Source organism: Macaca mulatta, chromosome 9 (assembly GCF_049350105.2).
Source record: "Macaca mulatta isolate MMU2019108-1 chromosome 9, T2T-MMU8v2.0, whole genome shotgun sequence".
Lineage (NCBI taxonomy): Eukaryota > Metazoa > Chordata > Mammalia > Primates > Cercopithecidae > Macaca > Macaca mulatta.
This window is the reverse complement of record NC_133414.1, coordinates 19216146-19232393: the sequence shown is the minus strand read 5'-3', so window position 1 is coordinate 19232393 and position 16248 is coordinate 19216146. Positions and strand designations below refer to the sequence as shown.

At 39.4% G+C, this 16248-nt stretch overlaps 1 protein-coding gene across 2 annotated transcripts in view; it reads right to left on the bottom strand.

Annotated features, from left to right (window-relative positions):
• The window catches only part of STAM (signal transducing adaptor molecule), a 73945-nt gene extending 57715 nt beyond the window's left edge, over positions 1–16230 (bottom strand). For both annotated transcript variants that reach the window (XM_028826032.2, XM_015146566.3), the window contains exon 1: positions 16084–16230. Coding sequence is in view for 1 of the 2 variants with exons in the window: in XM_015146566.3 (XP_015002052.3) it covers positions 16084–16123 (40 nt within the window). In the remaining variant the exon portion in view is untranslated. The remainder of the gene's footprint in view (positions 1–16083) is intronic.
• Between the last annotated feature and the right edge of the window lie 18 nt (positions 16231–16248).

Here is a 16248-nt window from a genome sequence, read left to right as displayed (position 1 = left end):
AAAATAATTAGCTGGGCCTGGTGGCATGCACCTGTATTCCCAGCTACTGAGGAGGCTGAAGTGGGAGATTACTTGCGCCCAGGAGGTTGAGCCTGAAGTTACCTATGATTGTACCACTGCACTCCAGCTAGGCGACAGAGCAAGATCCTATCTCTTTTTAAAAAAAAAAAAAAAAAAAAAAAAGAGGAAGAGAATAGAGATGGAATACCTGAAGGTAAAAATAATAACTTTTATTTTTATTTTTCTTCTTAATCTAACAGAAAATAGTTTATTCAAAATAACAGCAACAAGGTATTCATTACCTATGATTTTACATATATTCTGATATTCTTATGTATGCTTCCATGTAAGTAGAATGAATGAATGCTTACTTCATTCATTCTACTTACATGGAAGGAAGTAGAATGGGAGGAATTCATAATACTCTTATTATTATAAGGTACTTGCATTATGCATGAAGTAGTACAGTGTTATCTGAAAGCAGACTTAGATTAGTTGTGAATGTATATTGAAAACTCCTGGGCAATTACTTAAAAAAAAAAAAGTTTTTAAAAAAAGTCCCAGCTACTCAGGAGGCTGAGGCAGGAGAATGGCGTGAAACCGGGAGGCGGAGCTTGCAGTGAGCCAAGATTGCGCCACTGCACTCCAGCCTGGGCACCAGAGCGAGACTCCGTCTCAGAAGAAAAAAAAAAAAAAGTATAACTGATATGCTAAGGAGATAAAATGGAATCATGTAAACTGCTTAATTAAAATCACAAAAGCCAAAAGTCAAAAAAAGAGTGAAATAGAAAATGGGAACAAAGAACATGGGCTATGAATAGAAAACAGTAACAAATATGGTAGATATTAACACAAGTATATTAACAGTCACTTTACATGTCAATGGTCTACATACTATACCAATTAAAAGAAATTGTCAGAGTGAATCAAAAAACAACACACAACTATATGTTGTATATTAGAAACTGACTTTAGACATAAAAACACCCAGAGATTAAAAGTAAAAGGATGAGGACAGGCACAATGGCTTTCGCCTGTAATCCCAACACTTTGGGAGGCTGACGTGGACAGATCACTTGAGCCCGGGGTCCAAGACCAGTCTGGGCAACATGACAAAACCTCTTCTCTACAAAATACAAAAATTAGCTGAGCATACTCAGGAGGCTGAGATGGGAGGATCACTCAAACCCGGGAGGTGGAGGTTGCAGTGAGCCAAGATTGCACCACTGCACTCCAGTCTGGGTGACAGAGTGAGACCCTGTCTGGGGGGAAAAAAAAAAAATGTAAAAAGATGGAGAAAGATACATTACTCTAAAACTAGTAAAAAGAAAAAGCTGTATTATTTTCAGACAAATTAGACTTCAGAGCAATTAAAGTTATCAGAGATAAAGAGGAACACTACATAGGGTTCAATTCTCCAGAAAAACAAAACAGTCTTTAACGAGTATGTGCCTATCAAAAGAATGCCAAAATACATGCAGCAAAAATTGATAGAACTGCAAGGAGAAATAGAGAAGCCATTATTCCACATGGACACTTCAACGTTCCTCCATCAGAAAAGAACAGGTCAGGCTGGGCACGGTGGCTCATGCCTGTAATCCCAGCACTTTCGGAAGCCAAGGCGGGCGGATCATGAGGTCAGGAATTCAAGACCAGCCTGGCCAATATGGTGAAACCTCGTCTCTACTAAAAATACAAAAATTAGCCAGGTGTGGTGGCAAGGCTGAGGCAGAAGAATTGCTTGAACCCGGGAGGAGGAGGTTGCAGCGAGCCGAGAACGTGCCACTGCACTCCAGCCTAGGCGTCAGAGTGAGACTCAGTCTCAAAAAAAAAAAAAAAAGAAATGGACAGGTCAGGTAGGTAGAAAATCAGAAAGGACACAGTTGAACTCAACAACACCATTAACCAATTGTATATCATTGACAATTGACATCTATGGACTACTTCATCCAAAAACAACAGAATACACATTATTCTCAAGCTCACACGCAGCATTCACCAAGACAGACCACCTTCTGGGCCATAAAACAACCCAAGACAAAAATCTAAAACAAATAGAAATCACATAGTGATTACAATGGAATAAACTAGAAATCAATAACAGAAAGATAGCTGGAAAACACCAAAGTATATGGAGATTAACACACTTCTAAACGAGAGTCAAAAAAAAAACTTAAAAGAAATTTTAAAATATTTTGAACTAAACGAAAATACAACTTCTCAAAATTTGTGGGATGCAACAAAAGCAGTGGTTAGAGGGAAATTTATAGCAGGGAATACATATTTTTAAAAAGAATCAAGACCTAAAATAAATAATCTAAGCTTCTACCTTAGGAAACTAGAAGAGCAAATTAAATCCAAACTAAGAAAGCAGAAGAAAACAAACAACAAAAATTAGAGCAGAAACCAATGAAACTGAACATAAGACCAATACAGAAAATCAGCACAACCAAAAGCTACTTATTTTAAAAGATCAATAAAACCGATATGCTGCTAGCCAAGCTAAACTAAGGGGGGAAAAAGAAAAGAGAAAACACCAATTACTAATATCAGAAATGAAAGAAGGAACATCACTACAGATCCCATGGACATTAAAATGAAAATGAAGGAATATTATGAACAACTCTATGCCCACAAAATTGATAACCTAGATGAAATGGACCAATTCCTTGAAAGACAAAATCTGCTGAAATACATACAAGAAATAGACAATCTAAATGGCCCACGTCTATTTAAAAAATTGAATCAATAATTAATAATCTTCTAAAACAGAAAGCACAGGCCCAGATGGGTTCACTGGTGAGTTTTACCAAACATTTAAGGAAAAAATTCTGTGTAATCTCTTGCACTATATAGGAGCAGAGGGGATACACTTCCTAACTCATTCTATGAGGCCAGCATTACTCTAATACCAAAACTAGACAAAAATATTACAAGAAAACTATAGGTCAATATCTCTCATGAACATAAATGCAAAAATCCCCAACAAAATGTTACAGGTAGTAAGACAGGTATGAGCAGAGCAGGAGAAGGTTCTCACCCACTAGGAATGTTGGGTGATTCAGCAATTATCACACTGCCTCTCTAAAAGTGATAAATTGGCAGCCTGCACCAGGGAGAAACAAGCTCCTAACAGTCCACAAGTGTTAACATTAAAGTGTTAATTGAATGCAGGCACCAGGGAGAAGCAAAAAAAGGGGCTCCAATAAAATCCCAGGTATTGGGTGAGTGAGCCCAGGCATGTGCATTAAGAGACAAAATGGCAGTATATGACCTTCCCAGGACACGCCACAGGAAAAGGGAAGAAAGCCTCCAATGGGCATGCATCCAACTTCCTAAACACACTGTGCATGCTCACCTCCCAGGTATAAGGAGGGCACTGCGCATGCGGGTCACCCACCTTAAGGGAAGAATCACAGGAAAGGGGCCACCTATGGAGTCCTGGGATCAAGGTTCAACACCGCACTCATTCTTCAAATCGCCCACTCGGATCTCTTCCAAGTGCACTTTCCTTTCTTTCCTGCTGTAAAGCTTCTTAACAAACTTCCATGCCTGCTCTGAAACTTGCCTCAATCTCTTTTTCTGCCTTATGCCCCTCAGTTGAATTATTTCTTCTAAGGAGGCAAGAATTGAGATTGCTGCAGACCCGTAGAGACGCACTGCCAATAACTCGGACACCTTCCACTGGTAACAAAAATATCAGCAAACTGAATCCAACAATGCATAAGAATTATATATGCCATGACCAGTTAAGATTCATCCCAGGTATGCAAGGCTGATTCAACATTTGGAACCGTTACCCTCCAAGAAATTAGAAGACTCTTTTCTGGGGGCTCTATGTCAGCCCAAGACGAAAGACCTGAAAACAGTAATATTGCAGGGGGAGGAGTGGAGACGCAGAATTCCATAGTCAACGGCCCACCAGACCAATCTACAGTGAAGTTAAAAGTCAGTGAGACCTAACCACATGATGAAAATTTCCAATGTGCTTTTGATTTCTCCAGTATTAGCCATGAGCAAACAAGCAAGCTATTTGGAACTCTTTTTTTTTTTTTTTTTTTTTTTGAGACGGAGTCTCGCTGTCACCCAGGCTGGAGTGCAGTGGTGTGATCTTGGCTCACTGCAACCTCCACCTCCCAGGTTCAAGCGATTTTCCTGCCTCAACCTCCCAAGTAGCTGGGGCTACAAGTGCGTGCCACAACGCCCAGCTAATTTTTTTGTATTTTTGGTAGAGACGGGGTTTCACCGTGCTAGCCAGGATGGTCTCGATCTCCTGACCTGGTGATCCACCCACCTCGGCCTCCCAAAGTGCTGGGATTACAGGCGTGAGGGAACTATCTTCTAATGTGGAAGATAAAGAAAAAGACCAAAAAAAGAAAAAGAAAAAAGCAACTTAAGAGAAAAAGAATATAAGTAGAAGAAAAAATACTTTAAAAAAGTCATTATATTCCAAAACAACAGCTGTACAGAAGCAGAGGGTAACCAGTCTTGACTGGAACACTGCAATTCAAAGAGCAGATATGCTGAAAGATAACATCACCAAGATCCTCAACAGCAGTCTCCATTTTTTAAACAGAGATGGGTTGGGGGGAGGGTGGAAATGACTCATACCAAGATTTTTATCTGTAATGGTTGCTCTTGACCATGTGATAATGAAATTCTTGCTTCCATACTCTCCTCTATGCCCTGCTGCCTAGATCAACAGAGTACACTTATTTCCTCATTTTGACCTACTACTGAGAGCGGAAGGTAGGTCATGTGAGTTTAAATGCAGAAAATAGAAAGCAGTCAACTCTGACCAAATATTTTACAGGTGTATAATACCTGCTATATATCACAGCATCACCTGCTAGTTAGTTACTACCACTGGAGAACTAAAATAAGCATCTAGTAAAGACCAAGTGGATAATAACCAATGGGTATTGGTTAGGTAGGGTACCTACTTAACTACCCTAAAATCTTCTAACATAGAAGATAGCAAAAGCAGATTATTCACACAAATTAATTCCTTGCATAAGAATTAACACACAGATCCAAACAATTCGTGATCTCAATAAAGCAATTTACTTGCAGGCAATTATACAATTTGAACACATACTTAGTGTCAGGCCTCTGAGCCCATGCCAAGCCATCGCATCCCCTGTGACTAGCACGCATACGCCCAGATGGCCTGAAGTAACTGAAGAATCACAAAAGAAGTGAAAAGGCCCTGCCCCACCTTAACCGATGACATTCCACCACAAAAGAAGTGAAAATGGCCGGTCCTTGCCTTAAGTGATGACATTACCTTGTGAGAGTCCTTTTTCCTGGTTCATCCTGGCTCAAAAAGCTCCCCTACTGAGCGCCTTGTGACTCCCACTCCTGCCCACCAGAAAAAAAACCCCCTTTGACTGTAATTTTCCTTTACCTACCCAAATCCTATAAAACGGTCCCACCCTTATCTCCCTTTGCTGACTCTCTTTTCAAACTCAGCCCACCTGCACCCAGGTTATTAAAAAGCTTTATTGCTCACACAAAGCCTGTTTGATGGTCTCTTCACACGGACGTGCATGACAATCAGCAAAACGGAATAGCCTTCTAGTCCATGCCATACCCTACCAGAAGTAGCTTACAATCGAAGAAAGGAAATGCAACCAACAGATAGACTTAAATGTAAGATTGAAAGGGTTTCAAATAACGCAAAGCCCAAAGCAAACTGAAAGAAAGGCAAAGAGCCTGGAGAGAGAGAAGAGGAGAATCAGAAAGGGCTTCCTGATATATTTAGAAAATAAGAAGAGGACAGAATAATGAATTCATGTTTCTAATTAAGTGAATAAAGTAAAAACTAAAATCAAAACAGAAAAGAAGTATAATGAAGAATCTAGGCTGGCTGAAATACACACTACTTTGTGAAAGTTTGGAATAATAACAGAACAACATTAAGACCTAAAATACTAGCTCAGGTATTTGTACTGCTTCAAGAAACATCAGAATGCCAAGAGTTCTAAACAAGGAAATAAAACAACAAGAACTGGATGTTTTTGAAAAACATTAATCTATCACCAATATGTGAAAGTGGTTTGGAAGAGGGAAAAGCAGAGAACTAGATCAAATTTACCTATCATTGTTCAAGTTTTGATAATATATTGTAAATCCCTTGAAAATAGTAAGTTTTACTTTGGGGAATTATTTCAGTAACAATGCTCTCAGTCTAAGTGCTCAAAAAATGATAAGACTACTCATGTATCTGCAATATGGAAGCCACAAAAAATCATAGTAACACACTGACCTTAAATAATACCTGGTTTCATGGTTTTCAAACTTAACTTTCAAATGCAGAAACCCTCTACAATGCACTGCTAACTACTCAGAGGGCTAGCATACTTCCGATGCTAATTACCCAGCCAGCAAAGACTTCACAAGTTGAATTCCATAAGACTCCCTTCACTTCAAACCTCAGGCACAAGCTCTGGGGTCCCCAGGCACTTCTGACCAACTGGATACAAACGGGGAGTTGCCACTATCCTTTAGGATTGATAATTCACTATAGCAACTCACATAACTCAGAAAGCACTGTACTTACAATTAGAGTTTTATCATAAAAAACACAAATCCGGACCAGCCAATAGAGATATGCAGTTGTCTCTTGGTATACATGGGGGATTGGTTCCAGGACCTTCCACAGATACCAAAATGCATGGATGCTCAAGTTCCTAATATAAAATAGCATTGTATTTGCATAAAGCCTGTGCACATCCTCCCATATACTTTAAATTCTCTAGATTACTTATCATACCTAATTCAATGTAAATGTTATGTAAATAATTATACTGCATAGGGCATAATGACAAGAAAAATGTCTCTATGTGTTTGGTACTGACATGATATTTTTTCCTCTACAAGTTTTGATCCACTGTTCTTTGAATCCATGAATGCAGACCCCCAGATACAAACAATCACCTGTTTAGAGCTAGATCTGGGAGAGTCCGAAACATAAAGCTTCTGTGCTAGGAAGCTTCATCACCCTCTGAGCACATCAGTGTGTATCACCTACCAGAATGCTCAACTGAGCTTCAGTGTTCAGAGTTTTTATCCTGTTTTATCAAAACAAACAACCTGTTTTACCAAAACAAACACTTAACTCTGTGAGATGAATCCACACATCACAAAGCATTTTCACAAATAGCTTGCTTCTAGTTTTTATCGTGGGATATTCGGTTTTTCAGTGTAGGTTTCAACGGACTGGGAAATGTACCTTCATGGATTCTACAATTGGGGTTTCATTATATAGGTATGATTTATGAAATAACTGACCACATAGTGGAACTCAACCTCCAGGTCCCTGTCCTTCCAGGAGGTCCTGTGACTCAAAGCCCAAAGCCTTTCATCACATGGTTAGTCCTTCTGGAGTGGCCAGCCCCCAGACTGAGTCATCTTATTAGCATAAACTAAGCTATTATCCCAGGGGCCCATCATAAATAACAAAGATGCTCCTATCACTCAGAAAATTCCAAGGATTTAGAGGCTCTCTCCTAGGAAACAAAGACTATTCAAATTATTTATCATTCAACACTCTATAAAAGAATTTTATCTTAAAAGAAACCCAATATATACACAGCAAACCCAAGTGGAAGTGCTCTGATTGAGGAGTTTCAGAGCCTGCTTCCTAGGTACTCAACCCCTCTAAAGCCCAAGAATATTGAGTGAGTCATTCTGAACAATATCACTTACTTCATCTTAAAAAAGGAAAGCATGTTATTACTTTGGTCTGGTAGTGCATTTTAATAATTAATTCATCATTCTTACTGACTGGTAGCCAAGTAGGCTTTTTTTTTTTTTAAGTGCATTTTTTAAAAGAACACACTTATATTCTAAAACCTGCCACCTTATTTAAAAACATAATAGCTAAGCATATTAAAACTTATTAAGAAGTCAACAGTTTATCTAATCAAATATAAATTGCCTATCATAATTGAGTGCTATCTTACAGTTCCTGAATTAATGATATACCCAGGAACACATGATACAGTTATCAGCAGATATTATGTTGAACACTCATGAACTACTTCATTACTTTCCTACACATAAATAGAATCAGCATCTGACTCAAATTTGTATGGATGGATCAGAAACACAACCCACTTTAGAAATCTAAAATTGTTCACATCAGTTATTCAGGCTGCCTCAAAATCATCAAAATCAGTGGCACAATTCTTCTCAATTATAAAAGAACAAGTATTTTTTTTTTTTAATCAGAAGAATATAAACTACCTACAACATGGTTCTGTGAATAGCAAATGAAGCCAAAACTATTTATTTTCTAAGACAAAAACAAGGTTTGTGGGAAAAGGAAAAGCGACAAAAATAACAGACTTGCTTCTAAAGAATTCAAAGCTTCATAATGATCTCATCTTATCCTGAGATTATCCTTACACTAATACTCAAAAAGAGGAGATTGAGAAATCTGCCCAGCAGTACCCAGAAAAAACACACACAGAGACTCATTTGAATTTCAATAGTTTTTTCAATAGACTGGAGAACTTTTTTCTGATAAACAGCTACTTTTGATTTTTCTCAAAGTTAATGACTGTCAAAGATCTGGGGAGGTGAGAAATGCTGACAGGATGACTTCGCGTCACATTTAGGCTGTGGGGAAAGGACTGTCATTCAGTCAGCCCAGATACGTAACAGTTCATTAAAAATGGCCAATGGAAAAGTAAGTCGGAAAGAAATTATCCTCTTTGCAAATCAATTCTTCAAAAATCTTTCATCTAATGTCCCTGATCCTCCTGGAAATTCTATCTGCAAAGAAAAAGCAACCTGAAGTTCTGCTAACCAGAAAAAGAAGTAGGTATCAAAAGAACGGCATGGAAGGATTTCAGGGAGGAGCGCAAAACAGAAATGATAACCTAAAAGCATTAGAAACAACAGCTTAGAGGAGAGGTAAAATAGGGACAGAACCAAAGAATACAAGTTCTTAATCCAGTGGATATTAGACGGTTAACATACTCATATTCGGAATTTTCACATTTCTCTCCTATGTTTTGACAGTAACTGATTGCACACCTTAAAATCCAATAGTCCCCACATCTATTTCTAACTTGGTTATAAAAGGAGCTAAAACGTATCCATTGGTTACTATATTCAGGTGCTTACGCTAAGTGCTTCGCATGCATCATCTCCTCAAAACAAACTTACTGAGGATTAATGAACAAATAAGTATGTCAAGCCAGAGAATCCACATCTGAAGAGCACAGTGGCATAAAACCAGTAAGGAGTGAAATACACCTGTAAGAAAAAAGTGGAAGGTGAGGCTGAAGAGTTACAAAGCCAAACGTAAGAGGCCTTACATGCTCTGCTGAAAAGTTCAAAGTACTGTGAAAGTTGTAGATTCTCTGGAATTTTGTTTTTTTGGTTTTTTGTTTTATTGAGAAGGAGTCTTGCTCTGTCGCCCAGGCTGGAATGCAGTGGAGTGATCTTGGCTCACCGCAAGTTCCACCTCCCGGGTTCACGCCATTCTCCTGCCTCAGCCTCCCAAGTAGCTGGGACTACAGGCGCCCGCCACAACGCTCGGCTAATTTTTTTGTATTTTTAGTACAGACGGAGTTTCACTGTGTTAGCCAGGATGGTCTCGATCTCCTGACCTCATAATCCGCCCATCTTGGCCTCCCAAAGTGCTGGGATTACAGGTGTGAGCCACCATGCCCCGCCCTCTCTAGAAATATTTTAAACAGAGGGGCCACGCGTAGATTTACATTTTAAAAATATCAAGTTTTTTACAGTTTAAAAAACTGGAGGCAGGGAAGAACAGCTGGAAGCTACTACACTAATCCGAGAGAGTGGTGATCTAAACCTGGAATCCTTGAGGGCATATTCAGTACCACGGTATCTGGCAGAGGGTAGACAGGATACATTTGTTGTTTAGGATGTACAAAATTATAACTACAGTGGTCAAGAATTACTCCCAAGTTCTCGACTTGTATGACTAAGTAAACTAAGGTACCAACTATCAAAACAGATGAAAAGCATAATTGAGAAGAAAAATTTCAAATGGTTTTGAACATGCTGACCTTGAGATATTTGAAGCCTATTCAACTCTGGTAAAGAGTTAGAATGTCATGTGTTTTTACAAGTAATCCTCATAGCATCCGCATGACGTATAATGGATATTTCTATCCCTATTTACCAAAGTAAAAAGTGAATTCAAAGGGGTCCTATACCTATCCAACTATATATTGTGTCCATTTACTAAAAGTAAATGCTGCAGGTGCAATTTAAACCCAAAGTCCAAGGTCTTTCTATCATACCACACTTCAGGAGAATGTGACACTAACATTTAAGATTCATCTGGCTTATGATTTATGAGGCTGATTGGACTCAGCAAAGCGGACTAAAAAAATGTCCAAGTATGTAGGACGTGGACTGGCCCAAAGCAGTCTGACTGGGAACACAAATATTCTATTATAGAAACAAAGACATATGATGATTTAGCAGAGGCAGGGAAATGATTCAAAGATGCCTCTTGGGTTTCAAGTCAAGATAACCACAACACTAAAATATTACCAAACTGGATGGGCCCGGGTGCCTCACAGCTGTAATCCCAGCACTTTGGGAGGCTGAGGCAGGCAGATCACTCGAGGCTAGGAGTTCGAGACCAGCCTGGCCAATATGGCAAAACCCCATCTATATTAATGTAAAAAAGATTTAAAAACAAAGAAAAATGCTAGCAAATAATGAATGAAGAGCCAGACTGGGAAAGTTAACTTCAGCTTTCTGACAGATGAATTTGTTTTGGAGGGAAAAAGAACACAAAATAGAAATACAAGACTGATGTTCTAGAAAAATATCGATAATTCATTATTTGATAAATAATTATTGAGTGTTTTCTATGTACCAGACACTATCCCTAAGGCATTAGGGGAAAAAAAATGAAAAGTTCTCATCTTGATGGAGTTTACATTCCACACAAAAGATAATCAATTAATGTCAGGTAACTAAGTACTATAAAGAAAAAAAATGGAACAAAGAAACAGAGTGAGAGAGTAAAGATGCATTTTTTAAAATTTATTTATTTACTTTTTTAAAGACAGAGTCTCACTCTCTTGCCCAGCCAAGAGTGCAGTCATAGCTCACTGCAGCCTTGACCTCCCAGGCTCAACCAATCCTCTGGATTCAGCATCCCAAGTAACTGGGACTACAGGCATACCACCATGCCAGCTAATTTTTTTATTGTTTGTAGAGACAGTGTCTCATTATGTTGCCCAGACTGGTCTCCAATTCCTGGCCTCAAGGAATCCTCCTGCCTCACCCTCCCAAAGTGTAGGGGTTACGGGTGTGAGCCACTGCATCCAGCCCAAGATGGATATTTACAGAAGATTATTAGGAAAAGCCTCTCTTAGAAAATGACGTTTGAACAGAGTCCTGAATGGGTGTGATGAATATCCAGACCTTCAAACACCTGGGTGAGGAGTATCCCAGGCAAAGAGTACCACATAGCTACAGAGTCAGGAAGGAGCTTGGAGCGTTCAGATTCAAAAGCCTGGAATTCAAGAGAGTGAGTTTGGAGAGCATAATCATATCAGACACAGAGGAAGGAGCCATATTGTGGGCCACAATAAAAAACTTGCATTACCCTTTAAGTAGGATAGGAAGCTACTAGAGAGCTCTGAGCAGGTAAGTGACATTATCTAACATTTTTAAAAGATCACTGACCTTTGTAAATGAGAACTGATTGTAGAGGCAAGAGTGGTAACAAAGAAACCTACCAGAAGGCTCTTGCCACTGACTATGAGAGATAACAATGACTGAAGTAAGGTAAGAATGGTGAGACAGAGAAAGGTGGTGATGTGTCCGGAGTTTGTTCCCTCCCGTGGGTTTGTGGTCTCACTGACTTCAAGAATGAAGCCACGGACCTTTGCGAGTGTTACAGCTCTTAAAGGTGGCACGGACCCAAAGAGTGAGCAGCAGCAAGATTTATTATGCAGAGCGAAAGAACAAAGCTTACACAGCGTGGAAGCGGACCCCAGCTGGTTGCCGCTGCTGGCTGGGGTGGCCGGCTTTTATTCCCTTATTTGTCCCCGCCCCTGTCCTGTTGATTGGTCCATTTTACAAAGTGGTAATTGACCCATTTTCCAAACCTCTAGCTAGCTACAGAGCGCTGTTTAGTGCGTTTTTACAGAGCACTGATTGGTGCATTTTACAAACTTCTACTTAGCTACAGAGCGCTGATTGGTACGTTGTTACAGAGCACTGATTGGTACATTTTACAATCCCCTTGTAAGACCGAAAAGTTATCCAAGTACCCGCTCGACCCAGGAAGTCCAGCTGCTTTCACCTGTCAACGAGATTCTGGATATATTTTTAAAGTATAGCCAAAATATCTTGCTGATATGATGAATGTGAAGTGTGAAGAAATAAGAAGAATGATACTCCTAGACATTGGAGCTCAGTGACAGGAAACAGTTAATCATGTTCTCTACTGAGAAGGGCAAGGATGAAGGAATGAGCAGGTTTGGGCAAAGAACTAAGAATTGAGTTTTTGAATGTTTGTTTTTAGACTCTAAGCAGAATCCAAATGGAGATGCTCAGTAAGGAGATGGATATCTAGGTCAAGAGCTCAGGCAAGAGGCTGAGAGTAAGAACATAAATCCAGGAGTCACCAGAATACACTAGGTATTTAAAGCTAAGAAATTAGATGAGATTCTTTTTAAAATCTTAATAAAAAGTACAGAAATTTTTCTAAGTGCTTTACAAATATTAACTCAACCTTCTTAACAACTCTCTGAGGTAAGAACTATTATTACCCTTATATTCCATATTAAAGATAAGGAAACTGAGATACAGAGTATCTAAGCAACTAGCCCAAAATCACACTGCCGGTAAGCAGCAAACCTGGGACTGAATCCAAGCAGTGTGGCCCCAGAGTCTGAATTATTAACACTAAGCTAAATTGCTTCCTAATACTCTAAGGGAAAAAAAAGGTGGAAGGAGAGAAGAGGCTCCGGAACTGAGCCCCAGGGCACTCAACTTTAAGAAGTTGCAAAAAGGAGAAGCAAAAAAGCTTAAAAGAAGCTAAGTAGAAAATAAGAAAAAGTTTGGTGTCCTGAAATCCCATGAATAAAGTACTGTATATCAAAGAGGAATGCTTAAGAGATCAACAAACAAATGGACTAGAAAGTGACCATTGGATTTGGCAAGGTGGAAGTCTAGAGACTGAAATAAAAACTTGATGAAATAAGTTATCTTTACATTGCTTCTTAATTCAACTCTTGAATTATAATGTCCAAAATGAGATTCATTTATTCCATAAATGTTTACTGAAAGTTCTTCAGCATGCCAAACACTGGTCTACAGCCAAGGATACAGCAGTGAACAAATCAAACAAAAATCCCTGTCCTCACAGAGCTCACATCCTAATAACATCTTTCGGTGTTTCTTCAAGGGAAAAGCTATCACCAGCATTTTGTCTCTTTATAATAAATGTTATATTATATAAATCAGTCAGTGAATTTCTGATTCTGCTTCAGATTAAGACTGAAGACAAATAATTTTGAAGACGTGCAAATGTATACAAGCGTTAAGTGATAAATAATTGTATCAAATGAGTTACTTTAATGTTATGACATACTCATTGGTTATGACATAGTGAAAGAAAAAATGGTTAGTGTATTTTATACACTGTATTCTATATACTATTTAAAAATAATATAGGAGTCTACTGGAATCTGCGCAAGGATTATGTATTGGGAATCTCTGAGGGGTCTTCTCAGATAAACCTTTTGGAATATTTCAATACACGGACTGTGAGAAGAGAATTGGTCCAATACCAAAACTTGAGCAACTTTTAAAAGTAAGCTTTTCTGGAGCAAAACAATGTTGCTACATTGAAGAAGTGTACTATCTGGCAGGCTCAACTGACACATTCTCAACTCAACAAACGTTTATTAAACACCTTCTATGTAGCAACCACTCATTAAGTAGGAAAATACAGTACATATCTTTAATGCTAAGTAATTTGGTAAAGACAAAAATGCTAAAATAAGTTAGAGGATTTTGTAAGAAGGTGGAAATTAAGAGTGGACTAGTGCAGTGGTTCTCAACTAGGAGGTATTTTGTCCCTCCAGGGGGCATGTAGCAATGTCCTGAGACTTCTAAAATCATGACTGGGGGCTGGGTGTCACTGGCATCTAGTGGATAAAGGCCAGGGATAAGGCTGAACACCCTACATTGCACAGGACAAACCCCTATGACAAAGATATTTATCTGGTCCAAACTGTCAATAACGTTGCTACTGAGAAACCCTTTGCTACAGCAATCAGGAAACGATTCAGGTATAACAAGTTGGATTCTGAGTTGGCCTTAACACATAAGGATATGTTGAAAGAGAAAAGAAAGCGTAAGCACAGGGCAAAAGCATAAAAGCAAGAAGGTGACTGTGTTTGAACTGGGTGGTACAGGTACTAGGAACAGGTTTGACATTAAGAAATTTACCTGAATCCAATGCAAATACGTGTTCACAAAGTCAGTAGAATACAAAGGTGATTGGGTAGTTGCTAGCTAAATTATACAGGACCAAGAAAACTAGACAAAGGTACTGTAAACAGAAGAAACAAGTACTAAGAAGCTGTTTTAAGTACTTCCCCTAGAGATTCATGTACTGAGATGTAAAACTGCTTGAGAGCAGCAACTAGGCCTTGCTCATCACCGTATCTCTTATGTCACTGAGCCACTGTGTCCTGTAGTGTGTGCTAACTGCTTATTAAGTTAAATGCAATTTTCCAATTCATTAAGTATAATCGGTGATCTCCAAGGTTCTGTCCACTGCTAAGATTCAGGACACTCATTTAAGCTGGAAAAAAAAAGGTAGCATCTAGTAAGTGCCTATCACATAAAGGTACTGTAGCAGGCCCTCTACACATATCATTTAACCGCAGAATGGAATGATGTATTTTCCCCTCTTTGAAGACAAGAACACTGGAACTCAAAGAATGTAACTTGCCTATGATTTCACTGTGAGCTGAGAAGTGGCAGAGGTAAGGATGAACCTTTTTTCTAGTCTTATATAAACCTCCAAGTTTCAGTGACATGCTCTAAGGAAGAGTTAAAAAAGCAAAATTCAACATCCATCTTTCATAATTAAAATACACACAGACGTATAAATTAACTTCATAAGGTGGTCCTTATTCACAGTAATCATTACATTCTGCCATAAGGGATTTGGAAATGGTATTTGGCTTTCATTCCGCACTTGTGTGCCAAGGTAGTTCCTACGTGCGTTCATATTAAACCAAAATTCTCTCCCCGGAAACTCAAATTCCCATAATTATTATCTTCAAGCCGGAAAAAAATAAAATAAAATAAAAAATAAACAAAAAGCAAACCTATTGAACTGACATAATCAGTACCTAAAACCAGTGATTCAGAAAACAACAAAAATGTAGCACTTCAAACTCTTTCCAGATTCAACAACTTCTTCCACACTTCTTTACACTTTTTTAAGGGCAGAGACCTAGCCTAAGAGAGACATCCCGAAGGCGCAGGTCCTCAATTCGGTTTCAGCTATTGCCAAGTATTTCATCTTCATCGCTCGCAACATTTTTGAGTCTAACCTTAACCAGAGCTCCCTCCTTCAGTTACCGTTGCAAAAAGATTTTAAAATCCTCTAAGGAACCTTACCTAAAACATTCTGCCAGTTCCAGACGCTCAACATTTATTTGTCTAGGCAAGCACTTTTGGTATAGGGTTTACCATCCTAATCTAGCCGACATACGCCTTAAGCCCTTCGCTGTTCGTCCAGAAGCACAGTCCCTGCACCAGATGCTACACCAGCTGCTCCTCCCAGGCCCTTTACACCAACCCCTTCAGCAGTTCTTTGGCAACCTACAGTCCTAGCTCAAGGCCCATTTCACAGGATGAGTCCCATTTCTTTCAAGAGGATGCGCCAAGTCCTCAACCTCCTCCCAGCTCTGAAGGAGGGAACCTCAGGAAACGGGAAGAGCGAGCTCTTCCTCGGCCCTGGTCCGAGGGTCCTGAATGCAGCAAGGGGCTGGCAGAGTGAGCGTGCAGTCCGGTGAGGAATGGGCAGGGAGCAGCAAAAACACTTACCAACATCCTGATCGAAGGGATTGGTGGCAAAGAGAGGCATCTCCACTGCGTGCCGAGGTGTCCGCGGGGACTCCCCCCTCGACAGCACGGGAGTCAGGGCTCGACGTAGGAAGGAAGACTCCTCAGGCAAAAACAGCAACAGAGACTGACTCTACAGGGTCCGCG